The sequence below is a fragment of the Plectropomus leopardus genome, chromosome 17 (assembly GCF_026936395.1).
Source record: "Plectropomus leopardus strain MGB_pleo_1.0 chromosome 17, ASM2693639v1, whole genome shotgun sequence".
NCBI classification, from domain to species: Eukaryota; Metazoa; Chordata; class Actinopteri; order Perciformes; family Serranidae; genus Plectropomus; species Plectropomus leopardus.
In genome coordinates this window covers 9,573,685-9,596,473 of record NC_142192.1, presented here as the reverse complement: position 1 = coordinate 9,596,473, position 22,789 = coordinate 9,573,685, and the positions used below count along the sequence as shown (strand labels likewise).

Below are 22,789 nucleotides of genomic sequence, written 5' to 3'. Positions count from 1 at the left end.
GTTGCCAAGTGTTTGAGATATCAGATGTAACCCTAACCCTCTGGAATATAATGGGATTAGGGTCAGTTTGTTGACTGCTAGGTGGGGTTAAGCCCCTGTTCATACAGTATATGAAATACAAGTAGATGATGATATTGATTCAGAGCAAAAAGCAAGGGCGCAGGTTTCCTTTAAACACTGGAAGTGGGGTGTGGGGTTTGAAAAGGAGGGTTTGAGGATCCTCCACCAGACAATTTTGAGCGTGAAACAGTTCCATGCATTCTGGTGAATTTTAATGCACCAATTTGTGTAACTCATCTTTTCTGCATAGATTTAGGGAATAAATCTCTTTAATACTGTCAAAAATTCTCTGCCATTTTAATACATTTATTTCAGACTGCGGACAAATGCACATGCTCTAAATATTGATTAAGTGGTGTCCCCTGCATCGCCCCTGAAATCTACACCTATGGCATGAAGTAACAATTCACAATTTTGAACTTAATAAACATTTTTTTCTTCTAAGCTTCACAGAATCTACTTTGTAAATGTCATAAAGTGTCTTTAAAATCTATACATGCTGCATAGAAATACAGTCTGTTCAAAGTCTTCTAAATCTAGAAAAACATTCATAAAACCTCAAAATAAACATTTTAAAGAGATAACAGACGAAACATTTTTGGCAAGAGTTAACAGTACAATTGCATCCAGTTGCATACAGTTGCATCTGTCTGAATTTCACACTCCAAAATCACTCAAACAACACCACAGCTTGATCCAGGACATGGAGTTTATTTTACAACTGAGGATAAAAGAATGCCATTCTGAATAATTGGGTTGATGATAAAACCTGGAAATCTATCATTGGGTGAGAATTTATTTTGTTCAATGTTATGTACACGACCATGCATCAGAGCAGATGCCAGTAAAATTCTGTCATTTTATGTAAATCACATTGAAGGACCTACTTTTCACTGAAAAAGGACATTGTGGTCCAACAATATTCTGTAAGTTTTATACATATCCCCCCATATTCGTCTAGAAAATAACATTATAAAAATGCACACAGTACAAATAATGCTGAACTGTAAAGAGCAAGATATGCTGACATACATATATACACACTTGCTGATTATTCATACAATAACTTTTAAACTTCATTAACTTTACAACTGTAGCGTCACAATAATAAAATTGGTAGCCAACTAACGCAAATACTGTACATGAAACAACCAGGAAATGATATTTTACTGAAGAAACAAATATTCTAAACATTTTGTATGAATTTCTGTGATTTAATGGCAAATACATAACAATATTCTATTTAGTCCCCGAAATCGCTGATCGTTGATCAAAATAATTAAAACTCAGTAGGGTAATGTGTTAATTTTTACCCACACATTTCTTCATCAGTTTACACTTCTTTAAAGTGCTGGAATCATCATAATACTTTAGAACATAATTTCTCACTTTAATAACCATATACCTTCATATAAATGACTACACCTGTGATTTGTTAAACAGGGATATCCATTTTGTCATCATGGTTGAAATTTCATTAGACATAGTATGCTCACTGTTTTACATAAAAACATGCACAAACGGTCTCATAAATAATATGCAAGTTGTGTTGAAATATATTTATCTTGAAAAAAATCATTCAAAATCAGTGATCAAAGTAAGAGCGTGGTCCAGTTTTAAAACAACGGATGGACTTTTCCCAAAGGCTCAGATAAGATGCAGTGCATTAGGAAAGCAACAATCAGTCAGTGACTATATAGTGCCATGGCTGCTGCACCAATTTGGTACGCTAATGTCACCAAAAATTCAACCTTTACAACGTAGCTTTGAGCCTCTGCATTGCAAGGTCCTGTCATTTATGGTTAACTGAATAATTACAGTATGTGGTATTAAAGCTACCATGATTTCATTACAATATGTGTCGTAACAATGATCAATACAGTTGTGGCACTATCTGTTATGACAGATTGTAGCTTATAGTTATAGTGCAACAGTAATCTGTCATGCCGTCAGCTTTGTCTTCATTGTTTGTCGAACTTTTCCAACTCTTTCACAAAGATCAGATGGTCCTCTGGCGACTTTCCGTGTGTTTTGCAAAGGTGCAATTTAATTGCATGTTTGCTCACAAATGTCCGATTGCACAGTTTGCACTGATATATCAAGCCAGTGTCTTCTTCTGTAAGTCCAGAGGAACCGAAAGTCTTGTCCTCTATTCTGCTGACTGCTTGCTGTTCTAATAAATCTATGGAAAGCTTTGAGAGGTCCTTCAGGGTAAACCCAAGATGTGACTCCAAATGGTGAATGTAGGAGGAGGGAGTCCTGAACTGGGAAGCACAGTCACTGCACAAAAACAGAGGCTGGCCAGAGTCAATATTCTTTAGGAACTTTGTGCCCCCTGTCCGCTTTAACTGGTATTTTACATTGGCCAGCCAATGTGAGATAGTAGTCATGGAGAGACCAGTGAATTTACAGATATGGACCCGTTCCTGGGGTCCCAAGTCACTGATAACAAACTTCCCCTCAGGAGTCTCCCTAAGACTGGAGGCAAACTGGGCCTGGAGAATCAGGAGGTGCTGTGGGTTCCAGTTCGACTGTCGGCCCTTCCGTCTTTGGATGGGAGAGAGCTCTTCCAAGCTGTCCTCAAAAGTACAGCCATCAAGGTCTGATTTCTCAGAGACAGAAGAAGGTGTTGTAGATTTTGGTGTCAAACGTCCTGTTAGATTCTTCACCATGTCTGAAATATCCATCAAAGCATTCTCCCGCAGAGGAGGAGAAGAAGACTGTGAGAACTCTTTGAATGCTGGTTTGCTGTTGTTTACGCTGCCATTGTTAATGGGTGTTGAGGTACCCTTAGGTGCACTTCCATTAGCGTTTTTGGATTTTGTCAAGTCCATGGGCTGCTCATCATCATCATAATACTGACTCGGTGGCTCTGCTGACTTAATCTGAGCAGTGTTACTGTTGATCTTATAAAGCATTGCGAAGGGGTCTACAAAAGGGGTGGCTACTTTTGCAGCTTTCCCCAAGTGGTTGTTCATGATAGACTGCAAAGCACTGAGGGGGTTGACAAGAGGTTGTTCAGGGGAGTGATCAGTGATGATGCTTAGGTTATTGCAGCCATTGCTTACAGGCTTTTTTGGTGAATCACCTTCACTCTTTATCTGTGTCTCTACTTTGCTCTCTGCCTGCTCTCCGTCTTTGCCTCTCAACTCAGTCTGGTCTTCAACTACAGTATTCTTAACTGCCCTTGAGCTGTTTTCTGTATTGGCTAAAGCATGTTTGTCTTTAGGATTTGGCAATGGAGACTTTGCAGACCTGCACTTGCTCTGAATAGGTTTTTCTTCTTTTTCACTCTTTACTGAAGTTTTCCCTGTCACTTTCTCAACTAGCTCCTCCATGGCCAGCACATTGCTCTTGTGACTTGGAGGCGGAGAGGGACTATGTGGTGAATGGATCAGAGAGCCCATTTCAGAAGACAATGTCTTCAAACTGTTGTTGCTGAACAAAGGTTGAACTTGTGCAGATGACGGCAATGTAGACTTCAAGGATCCATGGAGCTGATAGGCAGCATGAATGCTGGGGTATCCACCCCAGGTTGGTGTGCCTGTTTGGGCCTTGCTGATTGCACTTGAAACTGTATTCTCTAAAGACTTCAAAATGTCCAAGCCACCTTTAGGTGCCTCTTCCAAGTCTTCTTCTCTCAGATATTGGTAAGATCTGGCTTTCCTCGGTTTATCAGCTTTTTCAGGTGGATCTTCCTTCTCCTCTTTTATTTTTCTCTCTGGTTCCATAGATTCCATTTTCTCCTCACTCACCTCTTCATCTTTCTGCTCCTCATTTTTGTTCTCAGGACTTGTGGGCTGCATTGGCGAGTCAGGCTGTGACTTCCCATTGGGCGCTGGGAGTCGTGTGGTCGTTGGTGGCAGAGGAATGGACTGGAATTTCTCCTCAATGACAGGATCAAACACTAACTGCTTACCCTTTTTAGAGGCCGAATTGGTTACTTTAAGAAAGTGCCCTGTGACCATCATATGGGCTGTCAGCTGTTGCAAGGTGTCATGAGAACTGCCACACTCCATGCATTTGAGAATTTGTGCCTTGCGTGCCTCGAACTGCCAAGTATAACTTGCACCATTTTGGTAACCATATCGATTGTTTGGAGTGACATAAGGATTGGCCACTTTTTGGTCTTTGGGAGACTCTCCCAGTAGAATGCCTGATGAGACAGACTCTGGTGAGCTCGGGGACATCAAGTCTTGAAATGCTCTTTTTTTGGTTGGGGGTACCAGCTTTGAGGTGAGGGCTGGCATTGGTTCTTTTAGAGGCACTTTCTGATAGTGTTTTGTTTTGATCATATGAACACTGAGGTCTTGCAAGGATTCGAAAGAATGGCCACAGTACATGCATTTAAGAACTTTCTGGGCATCTTCTTTGCCTTCCATCTCCAGCAGAGAACGCTTACGAGGCTTGGACCACCTCTTGCTTCGATCATCCTCGGTATCCTTATTGTCGTCACGATAGTGGCCCGTCTCGTTCATGTGCACCGTCAAGCCAACCAAAGTGTCATAGGCGGCACTACAATCCTTACACCTGAACTTGCTGGCACCCGTAAACACAGGGCCATAGAGCTTATTGTTCTGCCTGTAAAGCTGCACGGTGCTGAAAAGGCTCGGCTCAGGAAGGAGCTGGAATGGGGTATGCTGTAAGGTTTTGGCCAATGCTGCCTGGTGCCAGTCATAGGCTAATCCTCCAGTGCTGCCAGAGCTTACACTGGTGCCACTGTTGCTGTTGCTCGACACTGCTCTGGTTGTAGTACTGCTAATGGTAACATTAGTGGTAGCTGAGGCATTGCTAGTGCTACATCTACTTTTCAGATGGATGTTGCCTGGGCTTTGACTGTTCAGGAACCCATTACTCCCTTTGTGATTGCTCCCATTGTCGTTGCTATTTGCGTAATTGTTCCCTTGCTTGCTTTTGAGCATGTCCAAAGCAATGCTGGACCAGGAGGCATCCGAGATGAGGTTTGCATAGACAGATTTCATTTTTGCCAGACTATCCTGTAGCGAGAGGCCATTTATGGACTCTGTGCTCTCCCCTAGCTTCTCCTCTACCTTGTCCGGATCACTGATGGAGGACGTGGTCTTAAGGTCCACCAGGTGATCACTGGTGGTGCTGAGTGGAGAGGCGTACCCAGCGTCTGGGTTGGTGCCATTGCTGAGGGGAGAGTTTTGGCAGCTATAACGATCTCCTGCTTCTTCATCATCATTGAAAAGAAAGTCTGCATCTTGACCATCCAGGGAAAGACCATCATCTTGCAGGTGTTCATCTTCATCAATCTTATCGCCTTTAAATTCATCCTCAGGTCCATAAGCTGGAAAATACAAAAAAAAGGAAAAAAAGGGGCATTAGATCTTGTTAATAGATATATTTTTGATACATAGAATGACACCAATTATGCATCTACCACCCTTACTATATGGAGGTGCTGTGTGCAATAATCCTAAAGAGATTTTTGTCAATTGTCCCAGCAGAGGACACAGTTTTGCAGTAATAAAGTGGCAAACATCCATATCTTGACAATGACAGATAGTCCTCTTCACTGCACTGCCTAATGAAGCTATTGAACACTACAGCTCAGCAAGGGTAGAGAGCAGAGATGGGAACACAGAAATGTTACTGCCTAGTTAAAAAACTAAAAACAAGCAAAATTTCAAATTATACAGGGAACAAATCCTCAGTGATGATGATACTTATTAATCATGCGGTGAGATATGTTACTTCCCAATAGAAATGAAGACATTTTTGTCTCCTCACAGTTGAAAAAAATAACAGTTAAGAGGAAAATCTGCCTCACCGATTGCTCTAATAAATTTCCTTATCAGCAAATTGAAATGCGAGAGCAGCTTTACAGCCACATTCTCTATGCAGAATATTTTATTGTCTATTTTGCTGCCATATAGCAACTGCAGATCTGTTTCTGACTTTAATTTGCTCTATTTGTCCAACATGCCACACATACTATGGATTCACAAGTAAGAGATAGTGGAGGAAAATGCCAGCTGCATCAGCCTTGCCAAGCCATGGTTGGCTGAAGTCAACTTGGCATCGGCTGTGGAAGTCCTCACAGCGTGATGCTAGGAAACGGCCAGTGGACATGACAAGCCGTGTTGTTACTGCCTATGCTCCCAGAGTACTCACAGCTTCAAGTGTGCCATTTTAAAAGAAGAGAGAGAGCGAGAGAGAGAGATTTATAGCATCACTGGAAAATGGCTGCCCACTCACTGTAACTGTTGACTATTTTCAAAAATCATTTGGTTCGAGAATGATAAAATTGGCATGATAAAAATTGGCATTATAATTCCTTTTAAACTCCATATGAACAAGATCAAAATGTAAAAATTAAAAGAATAATTCTCTACAATAGCACAAAGATGAAAAGGTTTATATATGATCCTGGAAGCAGATTAAGAGAGAAATATTACAAGCAGGAAGAGAGCGGGTGAAAATAGAGGGTTAAATATGCTAAGGCAGCTCCCCCCAATCCATTCCTCATAAGATGCTTGTCTGAGGTGCCAGAATCAGTCTCCAGTGAGGAGGCAGATGTGCTGTCAGCTTCAAACAGCATGTAGCTCTCTATCCCATAATCGGAATGGACATAATACCTGATGTTTGTGAGGTGCCAGTTACTGCTGCCTGGGAAAAGCTGGAGGTCCAACAGCTGCAACTCTCAGCCTAGTATGTGTGTGAAAGTGTGTGTGTGAGAGCACGTACATATTCAGCCCTCCTCTTCTTAATTAAACTATTCCTGTGCTAGTTTTGCTCTTAACTGTAAGCTTGTAATTATACACAGGCCACACTGAGCTCATTCGCTTGATTTAGTCGCTAAATTAGAAGATTTTAACCTTTTGCCAATGCAGCTGCACAGCTTTCTTTCAACCTGCCTCGTCCTCCTGATCAAGATGCAGCCCACTGTATTGAAATAAATGCAAAACTGAACCTATTCAAAGTCAATGTGGTGAGAGTAGTTAAAGACAAAGCAGCTTAGCTGACAAAGTGAGAGAAACCTGACAGCGGTGCAAACACACACACACATTCACACATGGAAAGCACACTAACACTAAATTCTAGTCTCTCCCTGCCATCCTCCGTATGTTGCCTTGACAGGCATCAGTGTCAGGAGTGTGTCAGTGTCAGCCCGAGGTGTCAGTGTCCACACAAACAAGCTGGAGAAGAGGTGGGAGGGGAAAGTAACAACAACAAACACAAGTCAGCCATTTTTTTTTTTTTTTACCCCCCCCTTGCTCGAGCCTCCTCCTTCACCATCTGTGTCAGAAAAGCTGCGGGTGCCACCGGCGGCTAATAAGGCAATCAGAGATGGAAAAGATGCTGACACGGCGGCTTTCGAGCGTCACTCAGAACAAAAGAGGAAGAGGAGAAGGAGGGAGAGAGGGATAGGGAGGGGATTAAAACGGGGGTGGAGGGGAGGAGGGGGGGGAAGGTGTCTGTTGTGGTTGTCAGTCAAAAACGTAAGCCCACTTTGTGCTGTCAGGGAGGATAGGGAAAAGAGGGGAAGTTTTGAAAAGAGAGGAGAAAAGATGTGTTTAGGCCAGCGAACAAGAGGTGTGTGTATGTGTGTGTGCACATATCTCACAGAAAAAAACATGACAGGGAAACAAGTTAACCAGCATCCAACAAACTAAGTACGAGATATCAGGAGAGTGAAAGTGGTGAAATTTCTGCCATGTGTGCAACTACGTAGGTGTGCGCAAAATAGGTGTGGCTGATCACTTGTGTGTGTATGTGTGTGTGTGTGTGTCAAGTGTCACAGTGTGTCAGGTGCATGCAGGGAGGCAATGTGGCTGGCGGGGGGAAAGCGAAGCCATCTGCGTCTGGAGAGGAGCCTGTCACTATTGTTGTGCCCAGAGTCCAGGATTTCCTGCTGCAGACAGGTGACACCACAGTAGGACATCCCCCCAGTCTCTCTCTCTCTATCACACACACACACACACACAGACACACACATGCATGCACACACACACACCTTTCCTCCAAACTACATCCCTCCCCCAAGGCAGGAAGCTGTGTGAGGTCCACACATGCAAGCACACACAACACCTTGCTTTTTATACACATTTGAAACAACAAATGCGACTGAGCTGAGAAAACAGTTGGAAAAATGATTTCCTTGCTACCAAAAACACACGCAAACAGGTGCACCTGCCTGGACTAGGCCTACTTACGCTGCTTACAAATAAAATTGTGTTTACTGTTGGTGCATTTGGAAAAATCCACCCTGAGTGAACTCTGGCCAAAACTGGGCCATTCGCGGGACAGTATTGAAACATACCGTTCAGTTATTCAGAACACCGCACTCTCGGAGCAGCAGTGCGTACTCTGGGCGGTCTGTCCCAAGAGATGGAGCAGCAGAAAGCCAAGCCGAGAGAATGTGTGATGACCTTAACTGTTCCTTATTCTTTTGAAAACTGGATTGACATCAGTTTTCTCATGCTGCCTTCAGACCCCTTTCACAAGCTATTTGACTTTGAAACCCACACAAATGTATTCAATTTTCTTTCAAAAACATGCAAGAAATTAAGAAGTTAATTGCAAGAAATTAAATGTAAAATGTGACAGAAAAGTAACTAAAAAATTAGTTTTAAATGAGTGGAGGATTATTAGAAAATAATACAAAACTGAGAAATATGTCAAGAAAACTATCTTTATAGTTATAATTTTTTTTTATATATTTAAAATCGAGTTAAATGCAGCTTTGAAGAATGAAATTCGTCCATGGCAACGAGTACCAAAAGCTGGCAATGAATGTCTGGTCAGATTCATAATCTCATTTTAATTCTCTAGTTGGATTTTTACTGATTTAAATCATAATTTTGCCAATTTGAAACTGAACTTTAAGTAAAGTTTGTAAGTAAAGTTAAGTCAAGTTCGGCATCATTTTTAAATAAAAAAAAAAGGGATTGTTTTAGAAAAAAAAAGTTTATAGTCCTCAAGGTAAGCAATGAAAAAAAGTAGAATAAACATAAAATAAAATAAAAATCCCACTAGTATATACAATTTCAAACATACACTGCTAAACAGTGGAAAGAAATATTAGCTCTTAAAAAGAGTTCTAAATTCATTTTCAGTTACGTCATACTTAATATGACTTTGACAGCAGAATAACACAAATTATTACAATATGTTTTTATTATAGTGACAAATCCAGCAACGCTTAGTCGATGACCAGTTTTAGGAGATGACATGAGACAGAGAAAACTTGAATATGACAAGTCACTGTAACAATCAACACAACACTTCTTTTTTTTTTTTACTCCCTCTCTTTTTCACCCCCACACACAGAAAACACACACTTTCCCCTCTAAACCTTCTTCATTTATTCGTGTTGTCTCAGAGAAGAGGGCAATCCTGGCTCTCATTTGCAGTGCTAATGTCCAATTCCGCCAGCTTTCACCCTGCTGATTTACCCTACGTGGCCGAGCGCTGCATTCTGAGCGGAGCGGTCGGCGAGGCTCCCTCACACCGTTTAGTGGCCCTTCAAAATAGGAGCTCTGCCGTGGCAGTCTTATTTCTCTCTCCCGTTTCGCTTTGTCACCGGCCGCTCCATTCCCTGCCACTCACCTCTGATGGCTTTGGACAGGCCTGATCAGTGTGTGTCATTGACCTGTACAGCGTGCATGAGTGTGTGTGTGTTTCAGCAAAGAGAAGGCTGTAAATAAAATGACATTATTATTTCCTCTGTCCTATCATGTAGAAAAGCCAATTATGGTAATGCTTAGTATGTCAGGCAATCTCTGTCTCTCTCTGCTCTCCCCCGTCTTCTTCATTCTTGCTCTTTTTTCTCTCTCTGGGATAGTTGTGGCTGTGGTTTCATAGGAAGTGACACTCTCTTTGGTCTACACTGTGGACGACAAACACTGAGGCAAACTGGCACAGACCAACAGTCTCCTCTCAGCCTCAAGACAACTACCAAGCTTTCATACGGTTTCACATAAAGACTTGTCACCTGATAAATCATCTGAGATCCACATTGTCATCCAAGTTATTAGAAAGTTAAAGGGTAACTTCTGTATTTTTCAACCTAGACCCTATTTTCCCATGTTTTTGTGTCTATGTGACTAATGAGAGCAACAATTTTGAAACTGAGTCCAGTATTGAGCGAGAGTGCTGCAGCTGGCAACATCAAAACAGGCTGCAATGTAACCACTCGGGGCAAATTGCGCCCTGTCAATTTACTTTCAGTAAGAGTGTGTGTTTTTGCTGACTGACAGGCTAAGATTACTATAAGTGTCTGACAACATTAAGGAATGGATCCCTATAGATAAACAACTTTTTGTTAAAGAGTAAGATGCTTTTTGTGTAACCAGAAACAGCCAGAAACAGCCCCAAAACTTCTATAGCCATGAAATAAACACCAGTTTTACTGTCTGAAAACACATTTCATTGAAAGTCGACAGAAACGAAATAAAACTTACAAAAGCTGTTTGTCTTGTCACTGTTCAAAATATCACCAACTCCGTTTTGGTTGAAATAAACCCTATATTTACCCAGTTAGATGTGACAATATACAGGCACAGTACGTGCTTAAATTACTGCCTATTTAAATTGAGTCTGGTTGGAGTGGTGATAGCGATTTCTAGGCTGTTTGTATTTGAAAAAAAAAAAGGTTTATCACTGTAGCGATCCTTTAGAGACAGGGGCAAGCCAAATTCAAGGACTTTCAAGTACTTTTTCAAGCACTCATTATCATTTTCAAGGGTGAAATTGTTTTCTCAAAAACCATTTGCAAACATGCTTTCAGGGCCTAAAATGAACTTTCAATCAGTCAGTCCATTAACTGGTTATTATTTTTCAGGCATATGCAAAAAAATAGTAGCAGACAAATAAACAGGGTGCAGAGCACGGCGTAGTTGTTAGTAAAACTTGCACTCACCACTGATGCTGCTCTTGTATCAGTGTTTTGTAGGCTAATGAAACATCTTGGCGCTGACTATTTACTGCCATTTGCCAACCCGTTGGCAATCTGAGTTCATAACCCTCATAGGCCGTTAGAAAATAGTAGCAAGCATGGCCCATTTTTCAAATGCTTAAAATAAAATAATTAACAATTCTGTTCTCTCAATTATATTCGGGTCCTTTTTCAAGGACCAACTCAAATAATGTCTGACTTTCAAGGTATTCTGGTACTGAATATTTGAGTGCCAAATTCACACACCTTGTACAGCCCTGCAATGGTTAAATGCCCCGTCATCACCCCCAAAACACAGCACAGAGCTACACAGATGAATGTTGCCACAAAGACCTCGTATTAGCCATAATTCAACCCGAAGCTTGCTTGACCAGACATGTAAAAGCCTACCTAACAGCCCCCCCACCCGCGGCCCCACCCTCCGCTAACCCACATGGAATATTTCGCCATATGGCACAATAGCTCCAGGGCTTCTAATAGCTCGTGTGTCGTACAAATCCACCTTCTCAGCTTCCACGACTCTTCCGGTTGTGGGGAAAACAGAACAGCCAGCACAGCCTGCTCGTCATGCTGGTAGCTACGTGTGCAGGCAACAGTTTAAATTTGACTTTTATTTTTAAATCTCTGTTACTGCACAGACTTTGGATCGCTGCTTTGGATGCTTTATAAAAGATAAATTAAGATAAATGACCTTTTCTTAAACTTTTGACTGTCCTGAGGGCTTTCACACATGTTTCCAAGTAATTTGCAATTACTTGAACTCATATTATGCTAATAGCCTTTTTAAATGGGTCACATAGACAGTGCATTTTACCTCTGGCTCAGCTTCATTAGGCCACTTTGAGTACAATGTGTGTGACTGAGAAAGACCAAATGGTAGCTGCTCTCAGAATAGATCAGCGATGAAAGAAAGCAACAATCTGGGGAATCTGTGGCCATTTTCTTCCAAACAATATCCAGTTCTTTCTTGAATTGCTTTGCTAAGTTTCTCCTCTCCCTCGTTCTTCTCTTTCTTTCTTTCCTGCCCCTGTTTGTTCAGATCTCCCGTGAGCCAGTTTCGACACGCCATGACAGTGACTGTGGTCTATAAATCACCTTTTCCCTGAACTGTCAGTGCCTGCTTGCTCTGAGATGAAACAACAGCCATTAGATCATCGGCACGGCAGATTCCAGCCCTTTCTGCTCTGCTTCTCCGCCAACAACCCCCCCCACGCCCAACAATCGAACACTGCTCTGGTGCTGCACACATTTCAAACCATCTGGTTTGTTTTCAGGCAAAGTACAGATAAAGCATTACTAATGCTAATTAAAGATGATGTGAGTGAGATTTACACAACCAGTGCCAAGCGCTGATTCAATGTAGGCTGCATCAGACAGATGCCATTTGTTAAACAGATTCGTTTGGAGAAAATATTGTCACTTTCTTCGCCATCCATGAGAAGTTATTAAAATTGAGATTTAAAGATGTATTGTTGCATTCTTTTGTTTGAGTTTACAATAAGAAAATGCAAGCGTCTTTAATTAAAGTTGTTCTATTTTGGCTCAATCAAAGGTGTATTATCGTTGCACGATAGAAAGGTGTTCTGTATAAATCGTGCAAAGATGAATCACAAAACTAACAAGCTAACAAAATAACACAGTTTCATCCTTTCTTCATAGATGCCGTCTTTTGAATTCACCTGCATTGCCCCTGACAGTGGAGCTTCCCCCGACTAAACAACAGCTGCTCCCATCGCCTAGCAACAACCAGTTGATGGATGACCCCAAAGATGGATAATTACCATAAATCACTATGGTTGTGTGGCGAGTAGAAGCAGAAAATCATTGTAGGAAAAAAAAAAAAAGCAGGCTGAACCACAGTTTAAACTCGTGCGCCTGGTGTTTAGGTTAACTTTGTTGCTCATAGATTTGTTAAATCGTAGTCGACGGTGGATTCTCCTCCTGCCAAGAACTGCTTGCTGAACCCTGAATTCGTCAAAATCAAAAGTAGCGCTGGATTTGTCTCTTGAACATAGTTTTCTAGGGCGTTTCTTGAGAGTGTTTCAGTCCGTATGAATAGAAGCAGTAAAACGAAACCTGATGAAATGACTCATGGGACAAAACCTGTCCTGAAGGAGCAGGGACAAAGAAAACAAAGTGGGCAGAGGAAGGAAGAAAGGAAACGGCAAAGAATGAATGATGGCAACAATGATGAGTTTAGTGCAGCGAAGACGATAAAGGGAGGGGAGAGAAGCACAAAGAGGAAGTGTCTTTAGAGTCTGATCATACGTGTGTATTTATGCACTGTGTGTGTCTGAGTGACAGAGGTAGACGGTGAGATACAGGGAAAAAGGAGAGAATGAAAAAAAAGAGAAAATGAGAGGGCACGGGGCCAAAACAGGGTCACAACCTAACCAGTTCGGTCTAGCCGAGTCCGGTTGCACAATAAGCCATCAATCAACCTTCTCCACGCTGTCAGACCTCCCCTCAATTCACAGAGGCCATCCACTTTGTACACTGCTGAGGAACAAAACACAGAGAAGGAAAAGAGACAGAGGAAGAGAAGAAAAACACAGGCTACACACACGTCGACACACACAGTTCCACGAATCTGATCCTTTACTCTCTGTGGGAAGGAGGCACCGTAAAGATCAACATGCATCTTTGCAAAAAACAATATTGGGCTCTTGAAGCCAGGTGACCGGCTAAAGACATGCAGGTTTAGTTGGTGACTTTAGCCAGCAAGCTAAGCACTTGCAAGCCAGCTAGATGAGAACAAGCTAGTCAGTCATTCTCAGAGTTTCTTTCTACCCTCTACAAAGGGCCACCGACTTCCAAGTGATTGTGTTTGCATGATTTTACATCATTTCATTCAATAAAGAGGAGTTTTCTTCAGCTTTCTTACACCCAGCGAGCTCGCTAGCTCTGCCGCTAACTATCAAACAGACAGAAAAATGTCTGTTTGTGTGTTAATTACTCATCCTGTGTTATCTTGAATTCTGAAGAAATTTGTTTTTTTTGTGTGTCTCCACAGTAAAAGCGAGAATCCCAAAAAGGCAAAAAATTCATCTCAAATTCCACTAACTGTTTGTTGTGACTGTTTTTAAAAACGACACAACTGTAGCAAGCCTGAGCATTACGTGCTCACATGCTCCTCAAGCAGGCAGCGTGTCCCCGGCATCAGATACATTCGCTTCCTCTCTGTCAAAGGTCATTATGGTCTGTTATTTGTCAACAGTACAAATTTACATCAGAGTTCATCAAAGTTGAAGTAAAAATGTGAGCGGATTCACTCTGCAACTCTATTGATTGAATTGAACTAATTTGTTTTAAAAGCTGATGTGACCCGCCCTTTAAACTACTGAGCAGTCTGATTTAAGACAGTGGGGTGACACACACACACACAAACACAAACACAAACACACACACACACACACACACACACACACACACACCATCTCATCTTTCTGTATTACAACATTTCATCAGCTCCTCTCTACTCTTTTCCACTCCTCTGTAAGCCATTCAAAAACAAACCTCACATCACAAGCCGGAGCACAAGAATGCAGAGGACTTTGTGAGAACATGACCTCAGAGACAGACAAAAGAAAATCATAACTTTAAAAACCATAAAGTCACTTCAGGGAAATTAATTAGAAGCGCAAACCCTCAGGGCAGGAGGCTGCTCAGGACAGGCAAACGTCCCCAAACATTTTAGTGCTTTTAACTGCATGTGTCACCAGGGAAATTCCAGCAATTGTGCACCATCAAAACTGCTATCCTTTATGCATCGCCACATTTTCTTTTTCATTCTGCCCACTCCAGTGACGAGTTAGTGCTGAAGTCTGGCGCTCCATTAAACAAAGTTCTACTGTTTCATTTCAACACTAGTTTAGGATTTAAAGCGTGATGAATAGCATAGGGGCGTAACAAAAAAATATAACAAAGGCATACGCTGAACTGCACAGCAGTTTGGAGTGTGTATGTGTGCTTGTGTGGAGGTTTTTTTTTTTTCTTCTCCCTTTCCTGATGACCATGGCAATAAAGTGACAAAAGAAGAAATGATAGGAGGGAGGAGGGATTAGGGGCTGAAAAAGGGTCCCTGGAGAAAGTCAGTAAATTATGTACTCTCAAAGTGGACCAGTATCAGTAGCCATCTCAGCTTGATTGCGTCTGTGTGCGACTATGCATGCCTCTGTGTGTGTGTGTGTGTGTGTGTGTGTGTGTGTGTGTGAGCATACAATGGCTATGAACGGCTTCACAGTCAGAGAGAGAGGCAGGAAGAGAGGAAGCAATCCTTCAACAGAGCACAATATCAGACTGCGGACAGACAACGAACGGCTGGAAGGTTCTGGAAAACGAGAGAAAAGCCTGCCTCCCTCACATTTCAGCTCCAAACGCCGCCTCCCAAAGTGCCCTCCATCTAACACTAACACGCACACACTCACACACACACATAAATGGCACCATAACTCTATATCCGCAATCAATCTTGGCTATGAAGACACATCCATCTTCAGTAATGTTAATGGGAAGGTTTTTGGGGGTTGGAGGGGGTGGAGGACAGGGGTAAAACAGAGGGTACGCGACTGCAGAACTGACCTCAGAGCAGTGTGAGGTAATACGGGCTCTGTGTGTGTGTGTGTGTGTGTGTGTGTGTGTAATAGAGACAGAGTGAATGAATAAAAAGAAAAGAGCTATGTGCATTTGTGCATACAGCAGTGTATCTATCTGCATGTCAGGGGGGGGTCAGGTGTGTGTGCATCAGTGTGTGTGTGTGTGTGTGTGTGTGTGGGAGAGAGACTGATGGCTGTCAGCTTGCATCTGGCAGAGAAAATAAATTAGGCTTATGAAGACAAATGAACAGGCTATGGAAAGAGTAAACGGGGGTGGAGGGGGATCACGACAGAAAGAGGGAAGAGGGAATGAAGAGGAGGGAGACATAATGAAGGAGAAAAGAGGGATACTGTGAGTGTGTGGTGGCATGGATATGAAAGGAAGGAGATGGAGTGGCGGTGCCAGCTAAGAGAGTTCCTTTCGGCAGCCAGTGACCGTTCATTAAGAAGGACGGGCACACAGACAGGCCTGCTGCTGGCAACAGGAGAAGCTTTGGCATGCGGCTTCTCTGCCTGCAGGAGAAACATATATGTGGGTGTATGTGTGGGTATGTGTGTTTGTAGGTCCGCTGCCAGCACGTTAAAATCCAGAATTTGTATTTGCTTTTGTGTTTTACAAGACTTTTCTTTCTTTAACCCGTTCAGAACCCAATTATGTTCCAAAAAACAAAACAAAAAAACCCCCAAAAATTACAGTGATGGATTTCTTCTCTTAATTCATGCATAAATCATTTGCAAAGAAAAATGTAATAGTATAATATATAGTGTAATAGTATCTTAGACTTTTTTTTTTTTTTTTTACCAAAAAATGTCAGATTATGTATTTTTCAAGAATAATTAAATCATATCAATGAGTAAAGTGATGATTTAAAACACATTACAGATATATGGATTTTCAGTTCTGTCATTATGACTCAAAATATGATTAATTTCTGAAGTATATCCAGAAAATAGTATATGGAAAACCCCCAGAGATGAATGTTCTGTCAATATAATCAATAAGATAGAATAAAAGCTAACTGTATTATTAGAAAATTAAATCTTATCAGTATTTCCCTAAATAAACTGTATTTCTCTTATTATTTTTCCGGTAACATTCAGATGCACTTTACATTCCAATGAAAGGACAGTTTTGAAAAATTTTGAATAAAAGAATCTGTGAATCTTTTGTTTTTTGACAGGTATAAGTAATATAACAACTGGTGTTTACTTTAAACAGTTTAAACACAAATAATGTATTTTAACTATATGAATAATAGACTGAAATGTGCCTTGTGCTTCCACCTTCCCTCACAGTCAGCAATGGTTGTTAAAATAGGGGCCGTTGCTCCACTGCAGTCCACTTTAGATGAGGTGGAACACTTAAAGAAATCCCATCAAGTAAGTCTGTGCATTTGGGTGGAGTTGATTGACAGTTATCATAGATCTAGGCATCCTAGAAAAGTTATGTCCATTGAAATATATGGAGGATCTGAACGGGTTAAACACAAGCACAAAAAAACAAACTTTTAAAGCCAGAATGGAGCTTGAATATAATGTGGATTTGTGCTGGAAGTGCCTCTCAGTGTGTGTTTCCTCCGCTTGTGTGTCTGTGTCAGCGTGTATCCATGTGTGTTCTATCTCCGCAGATTTGTCAGTGTCTATCCCATGACACACTCCCCTCGTTGCGAGTGGAGGAGAGCTCTCGGGGGGCTTTGTCACGCGGCGGTCTGTTCTTTTCCTGAGGCCTGGCGCCCCTCGTTTGATAAATGACACATGTCATTCTGTCAGCCCCTGCCATCCGGGCTGGGAGGCCCCGAGCTGATGTATGGCCGCCCAGGCTAAAGGAAATCAGAGTGTTTTGGCAGCGCCCTGAGAACACGGCCTCTTATAAGGGGTATGCAGTTGTGTCTGTGTGTTTGCGCCTGTCTGTCTATGATACCGAGTGCATGTTTAATTGTGTGTGTGTGCCTATTAGCGAGTGTCTGTGTGCGTGTGCGCGCATGTTCTCAACCTGTCAGCCGGACGGGCAGAGGGAGACAAATCATCGTCATGGCCGCCCCAGCTGTTCCCCAAATTTGGTGCGAGGAGGAGAGCGAGGGATAAAATCCTGCCGTTTGAGTTTTAAACGGCTGATGCTTCCCAGAAACGGGACTGAGTGAGAGGACAAGTGGAGCGCGCACACGCACACGCACACGCACACGCACACACACACACACACACACACACACACACACACACACACACACACACACACACACACACACACACACACAAGCTGAATCAAAACTCCAATAGGAATCAGGCCAACCCCAGAAGGAAGCGACAGACAGCCGGAGTGGTTTTTCTTGAAAACAAACATGCGCGTACACACACGTAAACACACATGCTTCAAACGTACACAAATGTAAACACATGAACACAAACTTTGGACCAGGCATTTGCACCTTAACCGACAACCGACAAAAACGCCTGACAGGCACATAAAACAAAAACTTTAACATGTTTACAGAACTGTCGGAGTAATTTAAAAAACCTGCGTCTTCCAGTCTGCTTTCTACGTGTGAGAACGCTCGTTTTAACCCTCGCCACTACTTGATTAACCTTTATCTCAACATCTTCCAACCACGCCGGGTTTGTTTGCGAAGAATTTTTCAAAACGTCCTCTCTAAACTATCTCCAGGTCCATGCTGTCCTCACATCTACACACATGCACATGCGTTTCCCTGGTGGAGGACAGTCCCACCTGGAGGTTGTGAACTCTGTATGACCCCGTTTGATTGGGCCGGACTACCTCCCCCTCCTCCTCCTCTCCCACGGAAAAGAAGCGGGAGAAGGAAAAAAAACAGCGTCATTAAGCTGTGAGTGATGAGTGGCAGCCATGGGTGACATCCTCCCCTCTCTCTCTCTCTCTCTCCTCCACTATCCAACTGCTCTCTCTCTCTTTTTTTCTTCTCCATTGCCTTGATACTTCTCTCTCTCGCTTTATTCACCTCTCTCTCCATCCCTCAACCCCTCGAGTCATTTCTCTTTCACTCCTCTGTTGCTTTGCCTCCTCTTTTTCCACTCCCTCACCCCCCGCCCTCCCCCTTTCCTCCCTGCTTCTTTTTTGTCTGCTGTCACTCTCTTTTTCTCCTCTTTTTTTTCACCCCTTTACGCCCCTCCTCACACACATACACACACAATAGTGCCTCACTCAGCCCTGTCTAGCTCTCTGGCCCCGGTCATGTAGACACTCAGCTCCTCCATACATAATAGATCCCAAATATCAAGAGGAGGGGCGCACATTTTCACCCGCTCAGGATTGTGCCATCAGCACTGCTTCCACAGTAGCTCCACTGTGTCTGGTACGGCGAGGCTAAAAATGTCCCACTGTAGTTTTAAAATTGTTTTAAGGCTTCCTATGAATATGTGAAAACGTCGTTTTAAACTAACTTCTTTTCAGACGGGCCCGTCCAGTCGTGTGTGTTGATTTCCTGTCCCAAAGAGAGCACTTTTAACAGCACGAGTTTTTGAGCTCTTAGGTGTTCTGAACTTTTAGAACTGAACCTCAGCACAGTGTCATCTTGTCTTTTTGAAGAGGTGAAAGTTATGATTACACTTACTCTGGTTACTACAACAACTAACAAAGTTGTTTTTTTTTCTTAATTTGGAGATTTTACTTGAACTTAAGTACTTTTTATCATGTATTGTACTTCGCTACATTTCAAGTGGCGTTCCCGTAAACAGTGAACACAAAAGTCACATTAATCATTTAGGTTAAAGTGTGTTAGACTGGAACCAAAAAAAGGAGATAAACTTGCCGAGAAGAAGCTGCAGGTGTGTCTGTGGACGCAGGAAGTCAGGGATCAATAGAAGTGACAATACATTAAGTTGACGTTCTAGAAGAGATATATGTCGTCAGTGTTACATTTAATGGCAGCAGGTGGAAAGAATCCAAAACGAAAGCAGGCTGTAGCTAGCAGTGGTAATGGTTAGCATTATTATACCTTGGCGGAGTTTAAAAAAAATAAAGAAAAGGTTGCATTTACCTTAATCTTTTATTTAATGCTCCACCCAGCAAGCACGCTAAGTGACCCATATCAAATAATAATCAATAATCAATGTCTGAGCCCCATTGTAACATCACATTTTGCCACACCGTTGCATCCCTGTGTACACTGCAGTGCACATAAAGCTAGCATAGCATCAGCTAACTAAACAGCACAGTGCCACAGCTAAAAACAAACCATACGATTGGCTGACGCTTCAAAGTTAGCTTTCCTCTGCAGCGCGTCACACCCTCAGCAGCGGAGAGTGTCGTCAGTATGTAGCGCCATGTCATCGGCCCCACTGAGAGTGAACTGTAACCTGTTGCTGTGTCACTTGTAGTGTGAACGCAGCATTAGAAGTTGTGTTAGCCAGGCTAACATGCTAAAATGCTCAACTTGGATCCACCAGCGGGGACAACTACTTACTACTTATGAGAAGTTTTGCATGAGTGCTTTTACTTGAGTAAAAATTTCCTTAAAGTATAAGTACTTTTACTTGAATACAATATTTACATATCTTTCCACCTCTGTCTTTTTGTGAATAGAATATTTGGGATTTCTGTTGTCTTTAACAACTAGAGATACTTCAAAAAAAAAAAAAACATGGGTGAGAAAAAAAAGCAATTATTAGATACATATGGATTCATCTTGAAATGATGCACTAAAGTCCTTTGGGAAACTGAAATTTAGGGTATGTTTGCCTCTCTCTGGCTGTTTTGTACCGTGGTGAAGTTACTGGAGAGAGTGTAACGATATAATTAAGTGAACTTGATAAACTTGATGTTTATCAGTGCGAGCCATGCTGCTCCGTGATCTTGTTTAGTTTGACCAAGTTTAATTAACCAGTCCTGACAGCCACATTCCCTCTACTGACAAAAGCTTGGCCCTGTGCACACAAAAGGAACCTAATGTTACAGATATTGTCTGCTTCTTATGAAACAAACTAACTAGATAAACTAGCATTTTTTTATTGTTAATTATGTTGTTGACATTTTACAGTGAGTCAAAACCTTTCAAGGCCTGCAATGCACCTCCTGAGTCTCACACAGTGGACTCTAACCAGAAACACGGACTCTGCAGCTCCTGTTTCTCACAGTGATAAGTTAATGTGAGAAGTTTTTTGATTAAAGCAAAATCCAGAACAGAGTCCACAGCTGTCTTTTTGTTTTCATCCCAGATGGCTGCCAGAGAACCCTCACACAAGTTCAAAGCTGCAAACGTTTCTTTTTCCTGTCGGATAGAAGGATGACTGAAATCATGCTGACATGTAACCTAAACTTTAATCTATCAGTTTGTATACTTCTACTGTGTTTATAAATGATGGGCGGGGCGGGCGGGGGTTGTTCATCTGAACTTTTTCATGAGTTTTTGAATGTTTATGCCGTTATTAATGTTTTCCATATGAGTGGAAATCAAAAATTCATTATGACGCATCAATCCTCTTAGTTGCAATGAATTGTTTTGAAGAAAAATTGCAAACATTCCAAAGCTCCTACTGGTTTTCAAGCCTTTTTTTTATCTTCTGTGTGAGCAAACTGACCATATTTGGATTTTAAGGTATTGGTCTGATTTTCCAGCATTTTATAGACTAAACAATTACTGAATATTCAAGAAAATAACAGGACGATTAATTAATAATCAAAACAATCTATATTGCAGCCTTTAATCAATCTGTAGCACACTGAATTATGTTGAAATCAAATAAATTATGATGTCAAAAGAAGATTAGCAGCCCTACTGTACATTATCAGCATGTCTTTAATAAACATATGAGCTGATGGCTGCCAACCAGTATAATGTAAAAACCGTTACTGAGTCATCACTTTGGACTTCCAGTTCAATGTGTATTTCATAACTTTCTCTTGGCTCCGTTTTTTGTTTCCTAAAATCTGACAGCAGTTAAAAAGTTAAACAATGAGGCTCCAACTATGAGGCAAGGCAGGAAGAGAAATAAAGTGACAAATCAAGAAGATGGAGAGGAAAAACAGATTAGTTAAGTAAAAATAAAAAATGCCACACACACCTAGAAATGACTCATACACACAGGGAGTGTGTCCATTCTTGGACTCCGAATGCCAGACAAATTCCAAATATACTGTTAGCATTCAGCAAGATGACAGATACATTACACAGACCTTGACAAAGGTCAAACAGCAAGCGATACCCAAATTATAAGGTATAGTAAAAGGCAGAAGCAAATACTATTAAATGGGAAGAAATTAACTAGTTAAAAAAAGATCCAGACGCTTTTCTTGGGAGATATTTTACAGCAAGAAGAAAACACAAACAAGCACATATTGGTCAGGATTTAGAATAGAATAGATTTTTTATTGGTGCAGAAAAACTGCAAGTAGCAGCAATGGGCAGTGATGTGCAGATTCACAAGATCTATCTCAGTTCACACAGATTGAAACTAAGTAGTTCACATTCATAATTCAGGGGTTTCAAAGTCCCCAAAAAATCTTGCATTTTCTAAGTAAAATAAAATCTTTTCATCGTCATTAACTCAGAGATGTTTCCAAAGATTAGTCGGATGTTTTAACTGTATGTGCTGTTTCAAATTTGTTGCCAATGTTGCTGATGTTTGGACTTGTATTTTCAGCCCCAGCAGGCAAATTTTGCATATGTATACTTTTTTTCCATGGGGAATTTGTACTGATTTGTTCATAGAACTCCTTCAAATATTCATATGAACTGGCTTTAACAGTATCGGTAGCTGGGTAGTCTCAATTGCCACTTCCTCTAGTCATGCAAGTGTTGTGTCCAAGGCAGTTCAAAGTGTTTCCTTCCTGTTAAAATTTGTCGCATCTTTTTTTTTTTTTTTCTGGGAAGGTAAATAAAAAAGTTTGGTTTCGATTCAGGGAGTAGAAATCACAAATTGATGAGGAAGCCTTCGACATGCTGGGTGCTGAAAAAACAAAGTACGTTAGCGTCATTAACTGTCACTTGAGTGATAAACCCTCATGTTCACGTTCATTAGTTACATAAAAGCGTTTAAGTTCAGTTCACCTCTGATGAAAATATGAGCATATTCAATGAACAATGGGTGACAACTAGAGTTTGAGCAAGTATTACAGTTGTCTAGTCTGTTAAAGGAGTAATACTACTATTTAAATATAATGCATTGCTTAAGCCAAAGTACAGCATTCAAAACGTTACTTCAGTAAAAGTACAAAAAATATAGAAAAAAAGCAAAAAAC

At 41.5% G+C, this 22,789-nt stretch overlaps 1 protein-coding gene across 5 annotated transcripts in view; it reads right to left on the bottom strand.

Annotated features, from left to right (window-relative positions):
* Positions 1-755: 755 nt before the first annotated feature.
* The window catches only part of tshz1 (teashirt zinc finger homeobox 1), a 200,879-nt gene continuing 178,845 nt past the window's right edge, over positions 756-22,789 (bottom strand). For all 5 annotated transcript variants that reach the window (XM_088090477.1, XM_088090476.1, XM_088090478.1 and 2 more), the window contains one exon: positions 756-5,371. In XM_088090477.1, the coding sequence (XP_087946603.1) occupies positions 2,022-5,371 (3,350 nt within the window). In that variant the 3' untranslated portion in view covers positions 756-2,021. The remainder of the gene's footprint in view (positions 5,372-22,789) is intronic.